The sequence below is a fragment of the Haliotis rufescens genome, unplaced genomic scaffold (genome assembly GCF_023055435.1).
Source record: "Haliotis rufescens isolate VD_foot unplaced genomic scaffold, xgHalRufe1.0.p SCAF_5, whole genome shotgun sequence".
Classification (NCBI taxonomy): Eukaryota; Metazoa; Mollusca; class Gastropoda; order Lepetellida; family Haliotidae; genus Haliotis; species Haliotis rufescens.
Window position 1 is genome coordinate 39,897,204 of NW_025964223.1, and position 15,134 is coordinate 39,912,337.

Genomic DNA, 15,134 nt, shown 5'->3' on the forward strand with positions numbered 1-15,134 from the left:
TATAGTTGTATGCTAGTTTTATATAATAATCTGTGATATTCTTGTAATTTTACTGTCCATCGATGACAGGTTTTTATTTAGTTTAAATATATGTGTTAAAAATGTATAATTTCTCGTCACGATATGGCTGAAATGTTGCCGATGTGACGTAAAACATTAACTCACTCACTCTTCTTAATTATCCCCATGATATTGCAAGGAAAATCCATTGTCATTGAGACAGAACGAAAGTAGTTTTGTCAGAGAGTCTTTTTTCACTAGACTGGAACACCGATTTTACAGAATATCGCTCATTTTAAAAACGACAGGGCTGGGGGCCCCATCCACAAAACATTCGTAGCTAACACGTGAGGGTTTACGATCCAATGTTTCAGTCCCGCCTGCAGTCATTGTGGGAATCACCCTGGGTACCGTGAAGCTGGACGGGTATCGGGGCCTGAAGTAGTAAGTAAATACCCTACATCCACCACAACCATGTTCGTCACCATCTCGGACATGTGATCACGTCATTTTGTGTCCATGTTATACCAACAGATGCTAAAATATGGTACTTGTTGTTACCCTGCCTGGCGCTCAGCATTAAGGGGATTAAACAAGAACTGGTCAGCTCGGCGTCAGTGCAATGTGTCTGAGTGGGGTATCCGTGTTAAATTGCGGCATGGTATCTCAGTGGTCTAGCACTATCAAACTGGCGTTATTCCGGACTAGTACAAGCACCAACACGCACGCACGCACGCACGCAGGCACGCACGCACGCATGCACGAATCATGAATAATGAGGATCTGGCGAGTGCAGTGTTTGAGCTTTGCTAAATGTGTCTCATCGTATCTTGATGCTTTCAACCGCTGGTTTACAATTTACAAAATAATTCCACTGTTATAAATAAACACAAATGTTTTGTTTCGTTTCAAAGTTGCTGGTTATCAACAGAGAGGCATATCATATGGGCATTCGTTGGTCCCGCTCTCTTCATAATTGTGGTAAGTGCAAATAAGGTTTAGAATGTCTATAATATGTTCGTTTCATTTTGTTCGGTTGTTATTTAGCGCAGCACTCAGCAATATTCCAAAAGTGACTATGACCTGTAAATAATCGAGGATGGACTAGACAATACTGTGATCGATACTGTCAACAACAACAGCAGGCGGTCGCGGTACGATGACATCCAGTTTATCAAGTCGCCGTGTCTAACCACCAGATCAATTTAAGTCGCCTCATATGAGGCATAGGATGCTGGGAAATTCCGCATTCCAAGTCCCCCACAATACCTAGCATATGTTTGTCTACAAATGTGTTGTGCTTTAAAACAGCTGGAGCGATGAACGTGAAATGATACGATCTGTCGGTTACACGTTTTGACGTGATGTTGTTAAATCTTTCTGAAACAAGGAATACGAAGCTGAGAGCGTGCTATGATGTGTATCAACTCAATGAAAGTGAGAGTTAGGGCCAGTTAAAAACTTTATAACCATTCAAACTTTTTGCATACTGTCATATGTAAATAAAGACATATGGCTTATGGTAAATCATATAGTTATCATTAACCGAAGTGGTAAAGGTCTGAGACCTGCATCACTTCGGGCTTTCCTCCCACATTGAACTGACGCGCCGCGATGTAACTGGAATACTGTTTAACGCGGCATTAAACCCAACTCAATCACACTGATCTTTAGAATATGTTTTTTTTCCTCAGGTAAACACGTTTATTCTGATTCTCTCAGTAAGAAAGATGATTACAAGGAAAACGTGGGATGACAACGTACTGAGCCAGGGAAAGTAAGTAGCAAACATAGATGTGTTGTGCTTCAAAGGTACACATGTGTAATCAGTCAACGTGAAGTGTGTGCATTAATTAAGCAGAAAGTGTGTGGGTCGGTATCATGCTTTTGGCGTTGTGAATGACGTTGAGAAAAATCGGATAAGTAGAACTTCTTCTCAAGGGCTTCGAGTTCGACACAACAGTGTTCCACTGTATATATGTTTACACATTTGATATACCATGAGGTTAATTGATCGTTATCTTATTCACATCATGCGAGGATGGGCATTTACACACACAAAGTCCAGTAACAGACAGCGCGCACAATCAGAAGAAAATATCTAGCATATATACAAAGACGAGACATTAACAGACTAACATAGTTTAAATGGCTTTCCTTTAAGTTCTGGTTCTGTTTTCTTCCCCAACAGGTATTTGGCCCGTGCTCTTGGCGTTATCCTGCCAATCATTGGTATTACGTGGGTACTTGGGGTATTCTCCATCAACAGAGAGGTGGTTGTCTTCCAGTACCTGTTTGCAATCTGTAACTCGCTCCAGGTAAGGTTGGGGGTGATGAAGCCTCGTTTATCCGGACGGTACTCATCCATTTGGATAATAATTTATTCAGTTTTTTCGAATTAACATGGAACGTAAACAGTAACGTCTCTTTGATCATGATTATGTCCAGAGGAAAGGGTTTCCAGAATAACGGGGTCTCGATCTTTGATACGAATTATATGTTACTGCAGCGTGTAGATTCTGAATGAAATATTAGCATTTACAGTTATGATTATGAAGACAAAAATAGCTTCAAAAGTGACTTTCAAGTTCCCACAATGAACCGAAAAGTAATTTGTAAAGACAATTGTGATTAGAAATATTATTGTATTATGCAGTAGAATAAATGGATGTAGTCTGTAGATGGTTAAGTGTAAGGAATTTGTTAGATGGTTATGTATCTGTTACAGGGGCTCTTCATCTTCATCTTCCACTGCTGTACCACCAACGTGAGTATCAAGTTATTATTGGTTATGTTATGTTACTTAAACCAGTCAGCTATTAAACTGCTCACTGTAAGTCATATTTACTCTTTCGTGGTGAAATGTTGCCATAAACGTAACAATGAAGATAGTATGTGTGAACCGCTGTTATGTGAGTGTTCTCGTCGAGAGGGAGAGAGAGTCCAACCGGACGACTCCTCATCACTCAAAGAAAAGAGAGAGAGCTTAAGACCGGACAATCTCTCACAACGTTTGACTCCCTAGCTGTTAAAGTACAGCTACGTTTATAAACACTTTCAGTTCCATTGTATTCCGCACATGACTTACATATGTTTTTTTTGTTGTAGCTTGAATGTGTTTAAACTCCAAGAAACCGCGACAAGTGATTACTAGTAACACATGAATTATATCTGTATGAACGATATTTGAATAACGACTTAGTGAGTTACGCCTATATCTGTTCTGTGAGACAGAGGGTTTTTGACAGGCAGGTAACGTGAAGGTAGCATTTTTCAGAATAAGCCTACATTTTCCGCACTTATCGTTCTGATGACTACACGGTGAGTGATTGTGACTGATTGTCATCCTGACAACGACTTTGGTCTTTTGTTCATGTTATCAACCACTGGTTTAGCTGGTCCAGATTCGCACACTTTCAGGTCACCATTAAAAGTTGTAATATTACTCAGTGCGTAAATATAACATTCATTCACTCACGCAACCGGAATTTCTGGTTGACTATGACTGTAATAAATTGTTCTTGGTCGTTTGCAAAATGTACAGAAACATCTGTATCTTACTACATCTTACTGTGAAGTAATTCACTGGTAACATAGAATCACATACACTTTTGCATTCCAACGTCAACCACGCGGGTATCGGGTGGCTACATCAGTATAAGGAAAACCGCGTGACATACAGGTATCGCTGGTTGGGATAATGTTGAATCGCACCCCGATCATGGATGACTGTTTGTTTCAACGTTAGGTCAAGGTACAGAACACGGACACTGCCAGCTGCTGAATATTTTTTAATACGTTTCTTATTTCTACTTTAGTTCATGCACATAATCGTTTGACGTCGTGAAGAAATTGAAAGAAATGTGATTTATTAGAGTTTATATTTTCCAGGTGACGAATTCGTTTAGAGAGATGAGAAACCGATTCAAGCGGAACTCTATGTCAAAGTCTACCTTGAGATCCAAGTCCCAGAATACATTAAACAGTTCCACGTCCAAGTCCATCAAGTCCTACAAGTCCAATTATACACTGGTATATTTCCTGAGCTCTTAATCCTTGTGAGGCGAGGTGAAACAGGGTGCAAGATTATTGCACTTACATAGTGACGTGTATGCATGCATGTGTGTGTGGCTGCTTGTACTATCCGGACTTTTTATAGTGCTAGCTCACTGAGATACCATGCCGCATTTAAACATGAATACCCCACTCAGACACAGTATACTGACTCCGATTCGACCAGTTCTTTTTTCAGCCCCTTAATGCCGAGCGTGTGTGTGTGTGTTTAACCAGATTGCAAAACCAGTGATTGTCGTATGGCAAGAAAACGTTGCAGAGGCCACTATATAATAATTTATATTTATGTTGGAGTTTAATCAGACATCCCATCTATCAGTTCTAATGAAACCACATTATCTTTACACAGAGCCTGACGACAGCAGCTTTCAGATCAGATAGAGACGGCATAGACAACAAAGGTGTGTGTTTTAACCATTTGGATGATAGTACGATGTATGTTTGGCCACCAGGAAAGATTATTTAGCTATGACCAGAAGTACAGGCAGAGAGTATTTATTTTATACAAAACAAAAACGAAATACCTAATTGGATCCCTTGTGTTTAACAATGCTGAGCTGAACTGAATTTTGCTCAAAGAACAGATTATTATTCAAATTTCCAGTTCATAAAACATACATGTATACCAAGACTTGCATAGAGATGAGGTGCTCGCTCCTGTTTCTGGATCTACACAGCCTCTTCCAGAGCGATCGCAACGCCAGGGCAAAGAACCCCATTGATATTATACGATAGCTGTAAGACTTTGCGGAACATGGATGTGCTCTAGATCCGGCAAGGCAATATGTTCATGTCACTCTAACTGTCTACCTCCAACAGACTCTTGTATCTTAGAGCTGGGTGTGTTTTATATGGGATCAACTCGTCTGTTGCAGAATTTCTGTCAAGTGGTATCGCTAATTCAACAAGATCAGGTAATTCCATATCGGTGAACTGAACAATAGGGACATCTGGCACGTTCATGGTCTGCAGACAGTTATACATCAGCTGACAGTTATACATTAACTGGCAGTTATACACTAAGTGACAGCTATACATTAACTGACAGTTATACATCAACTGACAGTTATACATCAGCTGACAGTTATACATTAACTGGCAGTTATACATCAGCTGACAGTTATACATTAACTGGCAGTTATACACTAAGTGACAGTTATACATTAACTGACAGTTATACATCAACTGACAGTTATACATCAGCTGACAGTTATACATTAACTGGCAGTTATACACTAAGTGACAGCTATACATTAACTGGCAGTTATACATCAGCTGACAGTTATACATTAACTGGCAGTTATACACTAAGTGACAGCTATACATCAGCAGACAGTTATACATCAACTGACAGTTTTATACATCAACTTACAATTATACATCAACTGACAGTTTTATACATTAACTGGCAGTTAAACTTCAACTGACAGTTATACATAAAAGATTCGCAGACCATGAACATGTGAGATGTTCCTGTCGTACAATTACAATCCTTCTTAAGGATCAATAAATCACTTCTTAGCCTTATAGTACATCAGCTTTGTTGTCCATAATTGATTCATTTAATATAGATAATGAAGCTGATGAAATATACGGCGACGCACGTTAATTATTTGTTGATGTAGTTATTTTATGATCACGCTGAAGTTATTTTATTGAGGTAGTTAGGTACCTACATTGCCAAAATAATGACCATAATATATATTCCCTTTACTCTCAGAAAACACAAATAATGCTTGTTATATTTAATCAATGATATATGGTAATTTTAGGCCATGTTGACACACACCAAGATATATATCGTTATGTATATTCTTTGAAAACATTTTAGGGATCCACTTCGAATTATTTTTATTTGGCATCCCACCAACCACCCCACACCCACCCCACCCCTCCACCCGTATCCTAACTTTGCATCAAGATCAGAAGAACAAATAACCACTTTTTGGCGATTTGCCAGTGGGATGTTTCGGGTTCCAAATGCACACATCTTATGTTAAGTTCAATTATCCTCCTAGGGTTCCAGTTTGCACGGACTATAGCTCTGCCCAGCGTGTTCGACCAGAGCCTGGAGACGCCTACAGAGTACCTCATACAGGGCGATGCACGGAGTGACCAGGGCAGTAGCTCGCCCACGTCAGCACAGGTAATACCCACGTTAGCACGTGTAATTCTCACGTCAGCACAGGTAATACCCACGTAAGCACGTGTAATGCTCACGTCAGCACAGGTAATACCCACGTTAGCACAGGTAATACCCACGTCAGCATAGGTAATACCCACGTCAACACAGGTAATGCTCACGTCAGCACAGGTAATACCCACGTCAACACAGGTAATACCCACGTTAGCACATGTAATGCTCATGTCAGCACAGGTAATGCTCACGTCAGCACAGGTAATACCCACGTTAGCACGTGTAATGCTCACGTCAGCACAGGTAATACCCACGTCAGCACAGGTAATACCCACGTCAGCACGTGTAATGCTCACGTCAGCACAGGTAATGCTCACGTAAGCACAGGTAATACCCACGTTAGCACGTGTAATGCTCACGTCAGCACATGTAATACCAACGTCAGCACAGGTAATACCCACGTCAGCATAGGTAATACCCACGTTAGCACAGGTAATGCTCACGTCAGCACAGGTATATACCCACGTCAGCACAGGTAATACCCACGTCAGCACGTGTAATGCTCACGTCAGCACAGGTAATACCCACGTCAGCACAGGTAATACCCACGTAAGCACATGTAATGCTCACGTCAGCACAGGTAATACCCACGTTAGCACATGTAAGGCCCACGTCAGCACAGGTAATACCCACGTCAGCACATGTAATGCTCACGTCAGCACAGGTTATACCCACGTTAGCACATGTAATGCTCACGTCAGCACAGGTAATACCAACGTCAGCACAGGTAAGGCTCACGTAGGCCGTCAAGATGTGAAGGGCAGACATATTCGTATCTACGTCACAGAAAACGAGCCCGAAGTAAACGGTTACGACAAACTCAAGAACTTCCCCAAGGAATGACTGTCATGTTCCTAATTATCGTCAGTATTATTGAGGTTCTCGATGAAATGTTGACACTTAAAGTAAGTGAGAACAGAGGTGCTACAAACTAGTACTGATTGCACTAGTTATCAAAATGAGACAAGTGTGACAAGGTGTGACAAGGGTGAAGTTTCCGAATTCTGTAAAACCAAAGATGGGTTCCTTTCAAAGAAGGATCAGTAACAGGATAAAGCTGAGCTTTGAACCCACAAACACTTACGCCGAACACCCAGGGAACGCAATTCTGGAACAAGAAACTGAACTATTTGCGTTGAATTTTTATTATTTGAATATATTTTTTTTCATAATATTACATACATAACAGTAAACTAACATTATGACATTGTATATAGTCCAAGGTTTCATTTTTTCTAGCATGTGAATATTGGTTTCACTGATAACACGAGGAAACGGCCACGGGTTTCATTTTCTGTTGACTATGCAGAAGTGATTGGTTTCCAGGAAGACTTTGAGGTAACCACTTTCCTTCTTGTGACGTGAACTGAATTTAAAACATGTCCCTATAACATGAAGCCAAACTACACCGAGAAAGGCGCATTAAAACCCAACTATCGTTATCTGTAGTTCTTTATAAAGCTGTATAAACATAACACAAGAACGATATTAACGATCTCTCATTGCCCATGGTCAGTTATTTATGTTGATGGTTATTTGAAACTGGTTGAATTTTTCAACGATGACTTTCAAAGCCCCGGCCGTGTTTGTCTAAATGCCGTTTCCCATTGTGTCCAGTCATCTCCGGATCCGGGCGAAGGAAGGCGACGAATACACCACCATCCCAACATGGAGGAAGTCCCGGAAAGTGATATTGAGGTAATCAATTAAGGCCTGCGGCGGACTTGTCCTCAAAGGAGAAACAATATCTAAGTTTTGTGCTGGTATTGTGTGTTTTTATTATGTAATCATTAAAAAAAGGTATGAAACTGGATAAAATACAGTGTTTTTCATGGCAACCCCTCTCCTATACTTCGCAGAGTGTTGGGGTGCAATAATCTATCTGTATACAAAGGGTGGTAAACTAGGTCAACGAATGCTAATCTCTTTGTATTGTAAAGTGTTTTAAAGATTTCAACTCATTCCAAGATCCTGAAAGACAAAGTGTAACCTTGGCCAAAAGATTTCCCTTTTTGCGGACGTAACACGTACACACGTAACACGTACACACGTAACATGTACACATACGAGACATGTTGACACGTAACATGTAGACACGTAACATGTACATACACAAAACATGTACACACGTAACATGTACATACACGAAACATGTACATACACGTACATACATGTACATACGTTCATTCATTCATTCATTCATTCATTCATGTACGCACGTAACATGTACACATACGAAACATGTATACACGTAACACGTACACACACGAGACATGTTGACACACGTAACATGTAGACACGTAACATGTACATACACAAAACATGTACACACGTAACATGTACTCACGTAACATGTACACACGTAACACGTACACACGAAACATGTACACACGTAACATGTACACACGTAACACGTACACACGTAGCATGTACACATACGAAACATGTATACACGTAACACGTACACACGTAACATGTACACACACGAAACATGTACATACGTAACATGTACACACGTAACATGATCACACGTAACACGTACACACGTAACAGGTACACATGTAACATGTACACACGTAACATGTACACACGTAACACGTACGCACGTAATATGTACACATACGAAAAATGTACATACGTAACACGTACACACGTAACATGTAGACACGTAACATGTACATACACAAAACATGTACACACGTAACATGTACATACACGAAACATGTACATACGTAACATGTACTCACGTAACATGTACACACGTAACACGTACACACGAAACATGTACACACGTAACATGTACACACGTAACACGTACGCACGTAATATGTACACATACGAAAAATATACATACGTAACACGTACACACGTAACATGTACACACACGAGACATGTAGACACCTAACATGTACACACACGAAACATGTACACACGTCACACGTACACACGTAACATGTACACATACGAAACATGTACATACGTAACATGTACACACGTAACATGTACACACACGAGACATGTAGACACGTAACATGTAGACACGTAACATGTACATACACAAAACATGTACGCACGTAACATGTACACACACGAAACATGTACATACGTAACATGTACACACGTAACATGTACACACACTTAACATGACACACGTAACATGTAAACATGTAAAATATACACACACGAAACATGTACACACGTAACATGTACACACACGAAGCATGTACACACGTAAAATGTACACACACGAAACATGTACATACGTAACATGTACACACACGAAACATGTACACACGTTACATGTACACACACGAATCATTTACATACACGAAACATGTACATGCGTAACATGTACATACACGAAACATGTACACACACGAAACATGTACACACGTAACATGTACACACACGAAACATGTACACACGTTGCACGTACAGACGTAACATGTATTCACACGAAACATGTACATACGTAGCACGTACACATGTAACATGTACACACACGAAACATGTACACACGTAGCACGTACACTCGTAACATGTACACACACGAAACATGTACATACACGACACATTTGCACACGTAACATGTACACACATGAAACGAAACATGCACGAACATGCACGAACAGACGAAACATGCACGTACGTAGCACGTACACACGTACCATGTACACACACGAAACATGTATACATGTAACACGTACACACGAAACATGTACACACACGTAACACGTACACACACGAAACATGTACACACATAGCACGTACACACGTAACATGTACACACATGGCACGTACACACGTAACATGTACACACGTAGCACGTACACACGAAGCATGTACACACGTAGCACGTACACACGTAACATGTACACACGTAACATGTACACATACGTAACATGTACTCACGTAACATGTACACACGTAACACGTACACACGAAACATGTACACACGTCACATGTACAACATACTGACACAAAGACTTTTCAACAACTTATTCGAAGGAATATTGTACTGTCCTGCGTGTTTGTTACATGAATCCTTCACTCAATCTCACGCTGGTATTTTGAAAAGGCATGTAGCCAAGAAGGTAGGGTGGGCTTACTGATGTGAACTTCCTTAGATATTATCCACCCTGACTTCAGCGTTGAAATGTTTCAATGATTTATTAAGCATAGACCTAATTTAAATAGTTGTTGCATTTTCTTTTCTTTTTAGATTTTGTATATTGTTGAGTTTAAATGTTTCTCTTTGAGACGGCTGGATCCCTGTGGGGGCACCGGTTGCCCAGTCGTCTAAGGCGCCGCAATTCTCTCTACAGAGTTTCTTCCCTTTGGTACTCCAGAATGCTATGATCGTCGGTTTCACCCAAGTGATACATGTCTGAGACCAGCATCACTTTCCTCCCACATTGAGCTGACACGCCTTGACTGACATAACTGAAATACTATTCAAAGCGGCGCAAAATCAAATTCACTCTCACTGATGCGCAGCGAGATGTAGCACTGACCACTCGGCCACCCAGGTTTTAATATCTGTACCCAATTTATATTTCAGCGGGCGCTAAGGATTCGCAGGAAGCCAATCGATCAGATGTATAATGTGATGAGCGCCTTTAAAGACAGGCGCAAAACTGTAACGGAGGTAGGTATTGGAGTCTCTCAAAAAACAACGTTAAGACATATATCTATACACATGCGTGCGTGCGTGCGTGCGCGCGTTCGTGCTAGCGTGCGTGCGTCCGTCCGTCCGTCCGTCCGTCCGTACGTACGTACGTACGTACATACATACATACATACATACATACACATACATACATACATACATACATACATACATACATACATACATACATACCCTACAAAATTACAACATTGCATACATTATTGAACGTGTGAAACGACCTTTGATCTTGCCATTGTGAACAATTAACAATCGGTTAACAAACATTCTGTTTGGGTAATAAACCAGCCGCTGCCCTCGGCCCTATTTCACACAATGAATGTCTGTCAGGGAAGGCATCTTCAGTGTGGTTACTAATAAGGCATAAGGTGAACTCTTAGATAAGGTAATCAAATGGATGTGCAGACAGAAAATAAGCCGCAGTGTAGTAAAACATCCTCAGCGGAAGCAGGCAGACAACGCGTCTTGATTTTGGAAATTGCGGAACGCGTCAAACACCGAGAACCCTTTTAAAACCCAGTTACGGGAATCAGTGCTGGATATTTTCGGAGGGGATTTCGTCTGTCATTTTCATCGTTTGTTTGACGCAATATCAGTTTTTTTCAAATTAATGTTTGTCAAGCATTATGATTAAGTATGCTCTAATGTATTAATATCTGCAAATTGGCTATGTTGAGTTTACTTGCCCTTTAGATCGATAATGTATATCTTGTATCTCCGCTTCACCCTGAGACAAGTTTCACTACCACTGTTACAGTTGGGCAAATCTGTTGTGAAGTATTATCCTTGAACACCTTTGGTGTCAGATCTTCCAAGCATGCAGCCACTGTGTCATTGAACTCTCCCCCCACCCTACGTCTGAGATGCGTACCTTCATGAACCAACTTTAGATCCCAACAAAAGACCCATTATTTGCAGCGATATTGACATTTAGTGACTGTGTGTTTGTGTACGCTTAGAACATGCCCACGAGGCATAGACTGGTACGCTTTAGGTTTTAGATATTTGTTATTCTACATGATAAGCAATACGTGATATATTGATCTTTGAATTGCATAACTACAGCGTCTACACATGTCCACGTGCATTGGTATTTTTAATCTTATCATCATCCGGCGTGGGAGGGTTTTACGAGAAATAAATCATTCGCATTCTGTTTATTTCAGGAAATGGGGAAGCCTCTCACTGCTCGAGGGAGATGGAGGTCAGCGTATGACGCAATACAACGGGCTAAAACGTTCCAGATATCGTCTACTTTTGGCGGAGGACGTAACGTGACATCACAATATTCATAGACCTGAGCAATGCACCGATTGTATACAACATGTACAGATCACTGTCAATTGAATTCAGCACCTATCGCATGTATATTTGTACAGAGGTGATGTGAATATAGATCCTCAAAACAGAACATTGGTGTTGTAACAAACTACAGCATCACGAACCATTCATATATGGATGTTTATTTGAAAAAAGCTGTTGGCGATGTTCCAATCGCTTGTGTACCCAACCAATATATTATTGTACACTTATTTCTTTCAACACAGAACCCAGTTCATGTATCCGATTACATGTAATTTGACTGGTCCCTGATTCCGAATACTACTGCGCTGCTTTCAGTGGAATAAGGTTATTAGACTAGTCGGAGACTGGATTTGTGCAGTACTGTAGCTGCTATTCAAATATGAAACGTGCCTACTACGACATGCGTGGTTGATGATGGTACCCCTCTGTGTCTCGTTTCATGAGGGTCAGTTGCTGATACATCATTAAGGTGAATAAAGATCTTGAAAAACGAAAATAATGGAATGCCTGTTTAAATTCGATTGTATAATTACTGTCATGGCATTGTCCCGGATCAAAGTAGGGAAACAGTGTTGGAGTGAGTGAGTGAGTGAGTATGGTTTTACGCCGCTTTTAGCAATATTCCAGCAATATCACGGCGGGAGACACCAGAAATGGGTTTCACACATTGTACCCAGGTCGGGAATCGAGCCCGGGTCTTCGACGAGCGAACGCTTTAACACTAGGCTACCCTATGGCCCCCATTTTTTACAGTGTTTTGAAACGTCTTAAATACTGATAGCATGGTTCGGCTCTGTAACGCGTGTCATGCTTCCCAATAGGGAGCTCGTGCCTTCAGTCACTGGTCTAAACACGAGTATAAGCCGGTCGCCGAGACATACTGGAGACTACGTGTTGGGATGTTTTCTTTATCACATTGTAAAGGAAGTAGACTTTGTTCGTTCTAAAGCATCGTCTATCAATTCCAACTTCCACGCCCTTTTTCGGGCTGTCGTTTTCGTCCGTATACAAAACTATAACGGTGGGGGACACCAAAACCTCCCCACACACGTTGCACTCACACGCTGGGATCAAACCGGTGTCTTCAGTGTTGTCGAGCTGAGCCTTTAGCCATTAATTCAATGTGTGTACTTCTGTGTACATCGTGATGGTTGTGACACGTGTAGTCATGACAACGTCATCTCCAATTGCGTGAATTTATTTACGCCGCTGTCAGCAATATTCTATTTTTATCACGTCGGACTGTATATAATCGAGCCAAAGCAGTGGTTGATATTGCAACGATCCACGCCGTCCGGATACGATGGCAGGCAATCAACTAAGTTAGCGGACCTGCCACAGCAACACACATACTCTGATGAGACAGGCTGACGTATTTATTTCTCCCGAGAGATAGCGAACTGTACACTATATGCACTTGCAAGAAAAGAAACGCATCACTCAAATGAGGACACTAATTTCACACGACAATGACGTTAGTTAATTAAAACAATTTTACAACATGTTGTACGATGTAACTGGAAGTCATTACAACAATCTTGGAACAAACTCGAAATACCTCGGGAATAACGGTCCTGAAGCATTAAATAACGAGACGGGGGACTCTTGTTGTGGGACTTTCACGTCATTCAACTTTCATGATTGATATGTTTTGTTCTTGTGGATGAGTGGAACTTAGAGAGATAGCAGTAGACAAGAGTGTTCAGTGTCTCGGGAAAGGGTTCCCATATTTAACGTTATAATCAATGTTGACAAAACCCTTTGGGAATACCATTTTGGACCAGAGTTCAACGAGAAGTGTGAAAGATTAAAAGAGATTCGTGCATGTTGGAGACGAATGCTCAACACGAACGGACACCAATGTACAAACAATCAGTTTTAAAACCTACATGTATGTCGCTGTTTGAATCAATGGTCTTAACGTTAATGAGAAGTAGTGTGACACTCTCGTCGCTTGGCTAAGTCATGTCTTGGTCTCGGCCAATCGATACCCCCCCCTTCGATGGTGTATCAGGAATCTTGGTGTTGAGAAGCAATGTGCGTGATGGAGTATTAATCAGTACTGTGCTCTTCTAGTGTGTCATTTGTAATTTGTGATTAAGCATGATTTCTTTTTTTTAGGGGGTGGGGTGGGTGGGTGGGTGGTGTGGGGGGATGGATAATGGACTTAGAGAATCAATAATTGTTTGTTTGCAGGTACGAATGATCGACCATTAGAATTAATCAGCTTCGTTGTGTTAGTTCTATTTTTCTAGTATATTTTTCATGCCGTATGAAACACTGAACCCCATACTCCGTACACGGTTAAATACACGTGACAATGTAAAAAGTATGACAACGTCCCATTAGGAAATGATTAGCAATTTTGCAGCATTTGGCAAAAAAACTATCTTCGATTGTATACATAGTGGTTGGGTGCTTGTAACAAGCGATCAATCGTCCCAAGAGATATTCCTCCCATCAGCAACTTCATGCGATGAGAATAATGTCATCACTGGAGCTACTAAAGTTATAGAAGAGATCAGGATTGCACTGAAGCTTACCTGTACTTACGATAAAACACTCTGAAGCGAGGCAAGGAAACGACTTTGATCTATTGTACATGAGCTATCTTGTTACCACGCACATAGCGAACCGTAAAGCTACAGTATTCAGTGTGTCTTATTATAACTTTTTATAAGAATAGAAATATATTCTCGCATTGTCTCTGGTCGCATTTGAGGACCGCCTTCGTGGTCTAGTGGTGGACAAAGCCGAGTTATACCAAACGACGTTAAACGATTAAAGATTTTACTTGTTGCTACCCTGCCTGGCACTAGGCATTAAGGGGCAAAAACAAGGACTGGTCGGCTTGGAGTCAGTATCCTGTGT

General features: G+C 40.9%; 1 protein-coding gene across 1 annotated transcript in view; it reads left to right on the forward strand.

Annotated features, from left to right (window-relative positions):
• Window positions 1–12,759, forward strand: part of LOC124112423 (adhesion G protein-coupled receptor L2-like) — a 44,834-nt gene extending 32,075 nt beyond the window's left edge. Inside the window, exons 21-33 of the mRNA XM_048383853.1 lie at window positions 375–444; window positions 915–981; window positions 1,695–1,777; window positions 2,192–2,318; window positions 2,729–2,767; window positions 3,892–4,032; window positions 4,424–4,475; window positions 4,950–4,988; window positions 6,093–6,220; window positions 7,511–7,609; window positions 7,889–7,969; window positions 10,833–10,919; window positions 12,125–12,759. Coding sequence (XP_048239810.1) covers window positions 375–444; window positions 915–981; window positions 1,695–1,777; window positions 2,192–2,318; window positions 2,729–2,767; window positions 3,892–4,032; window positions 4,424–4,475; window positions 4,950–4,988; window positions 6,093–6,220; window positions 7,511–7,609; window positions 7,889–7,969; window positions 10,833–10,919; window positions 12,125–12,253 — 1,142 coding nt within the window. The 3' untranslated portion in view covers window positions 12,254–12,759. The remainder of the gene's footprint in view (window positions 1–374; window positions 445–914; window positions 982–1,694; window positions 1,778–2,191; window positions 2,319–2,728; window positions 2,768–3,891; window positions 4,033–4,423; window positions 4,476–4,949; window positions 4,989–6,092; window positions 6,221–7,510; window positions 7,610–7,888; window positions 7,970–10,832; window positions 10,920–12,124) is intronic.
• The last annotated feature ends 2,375 nt before the right edge of the window (window positions 12,760–15,134 follow it).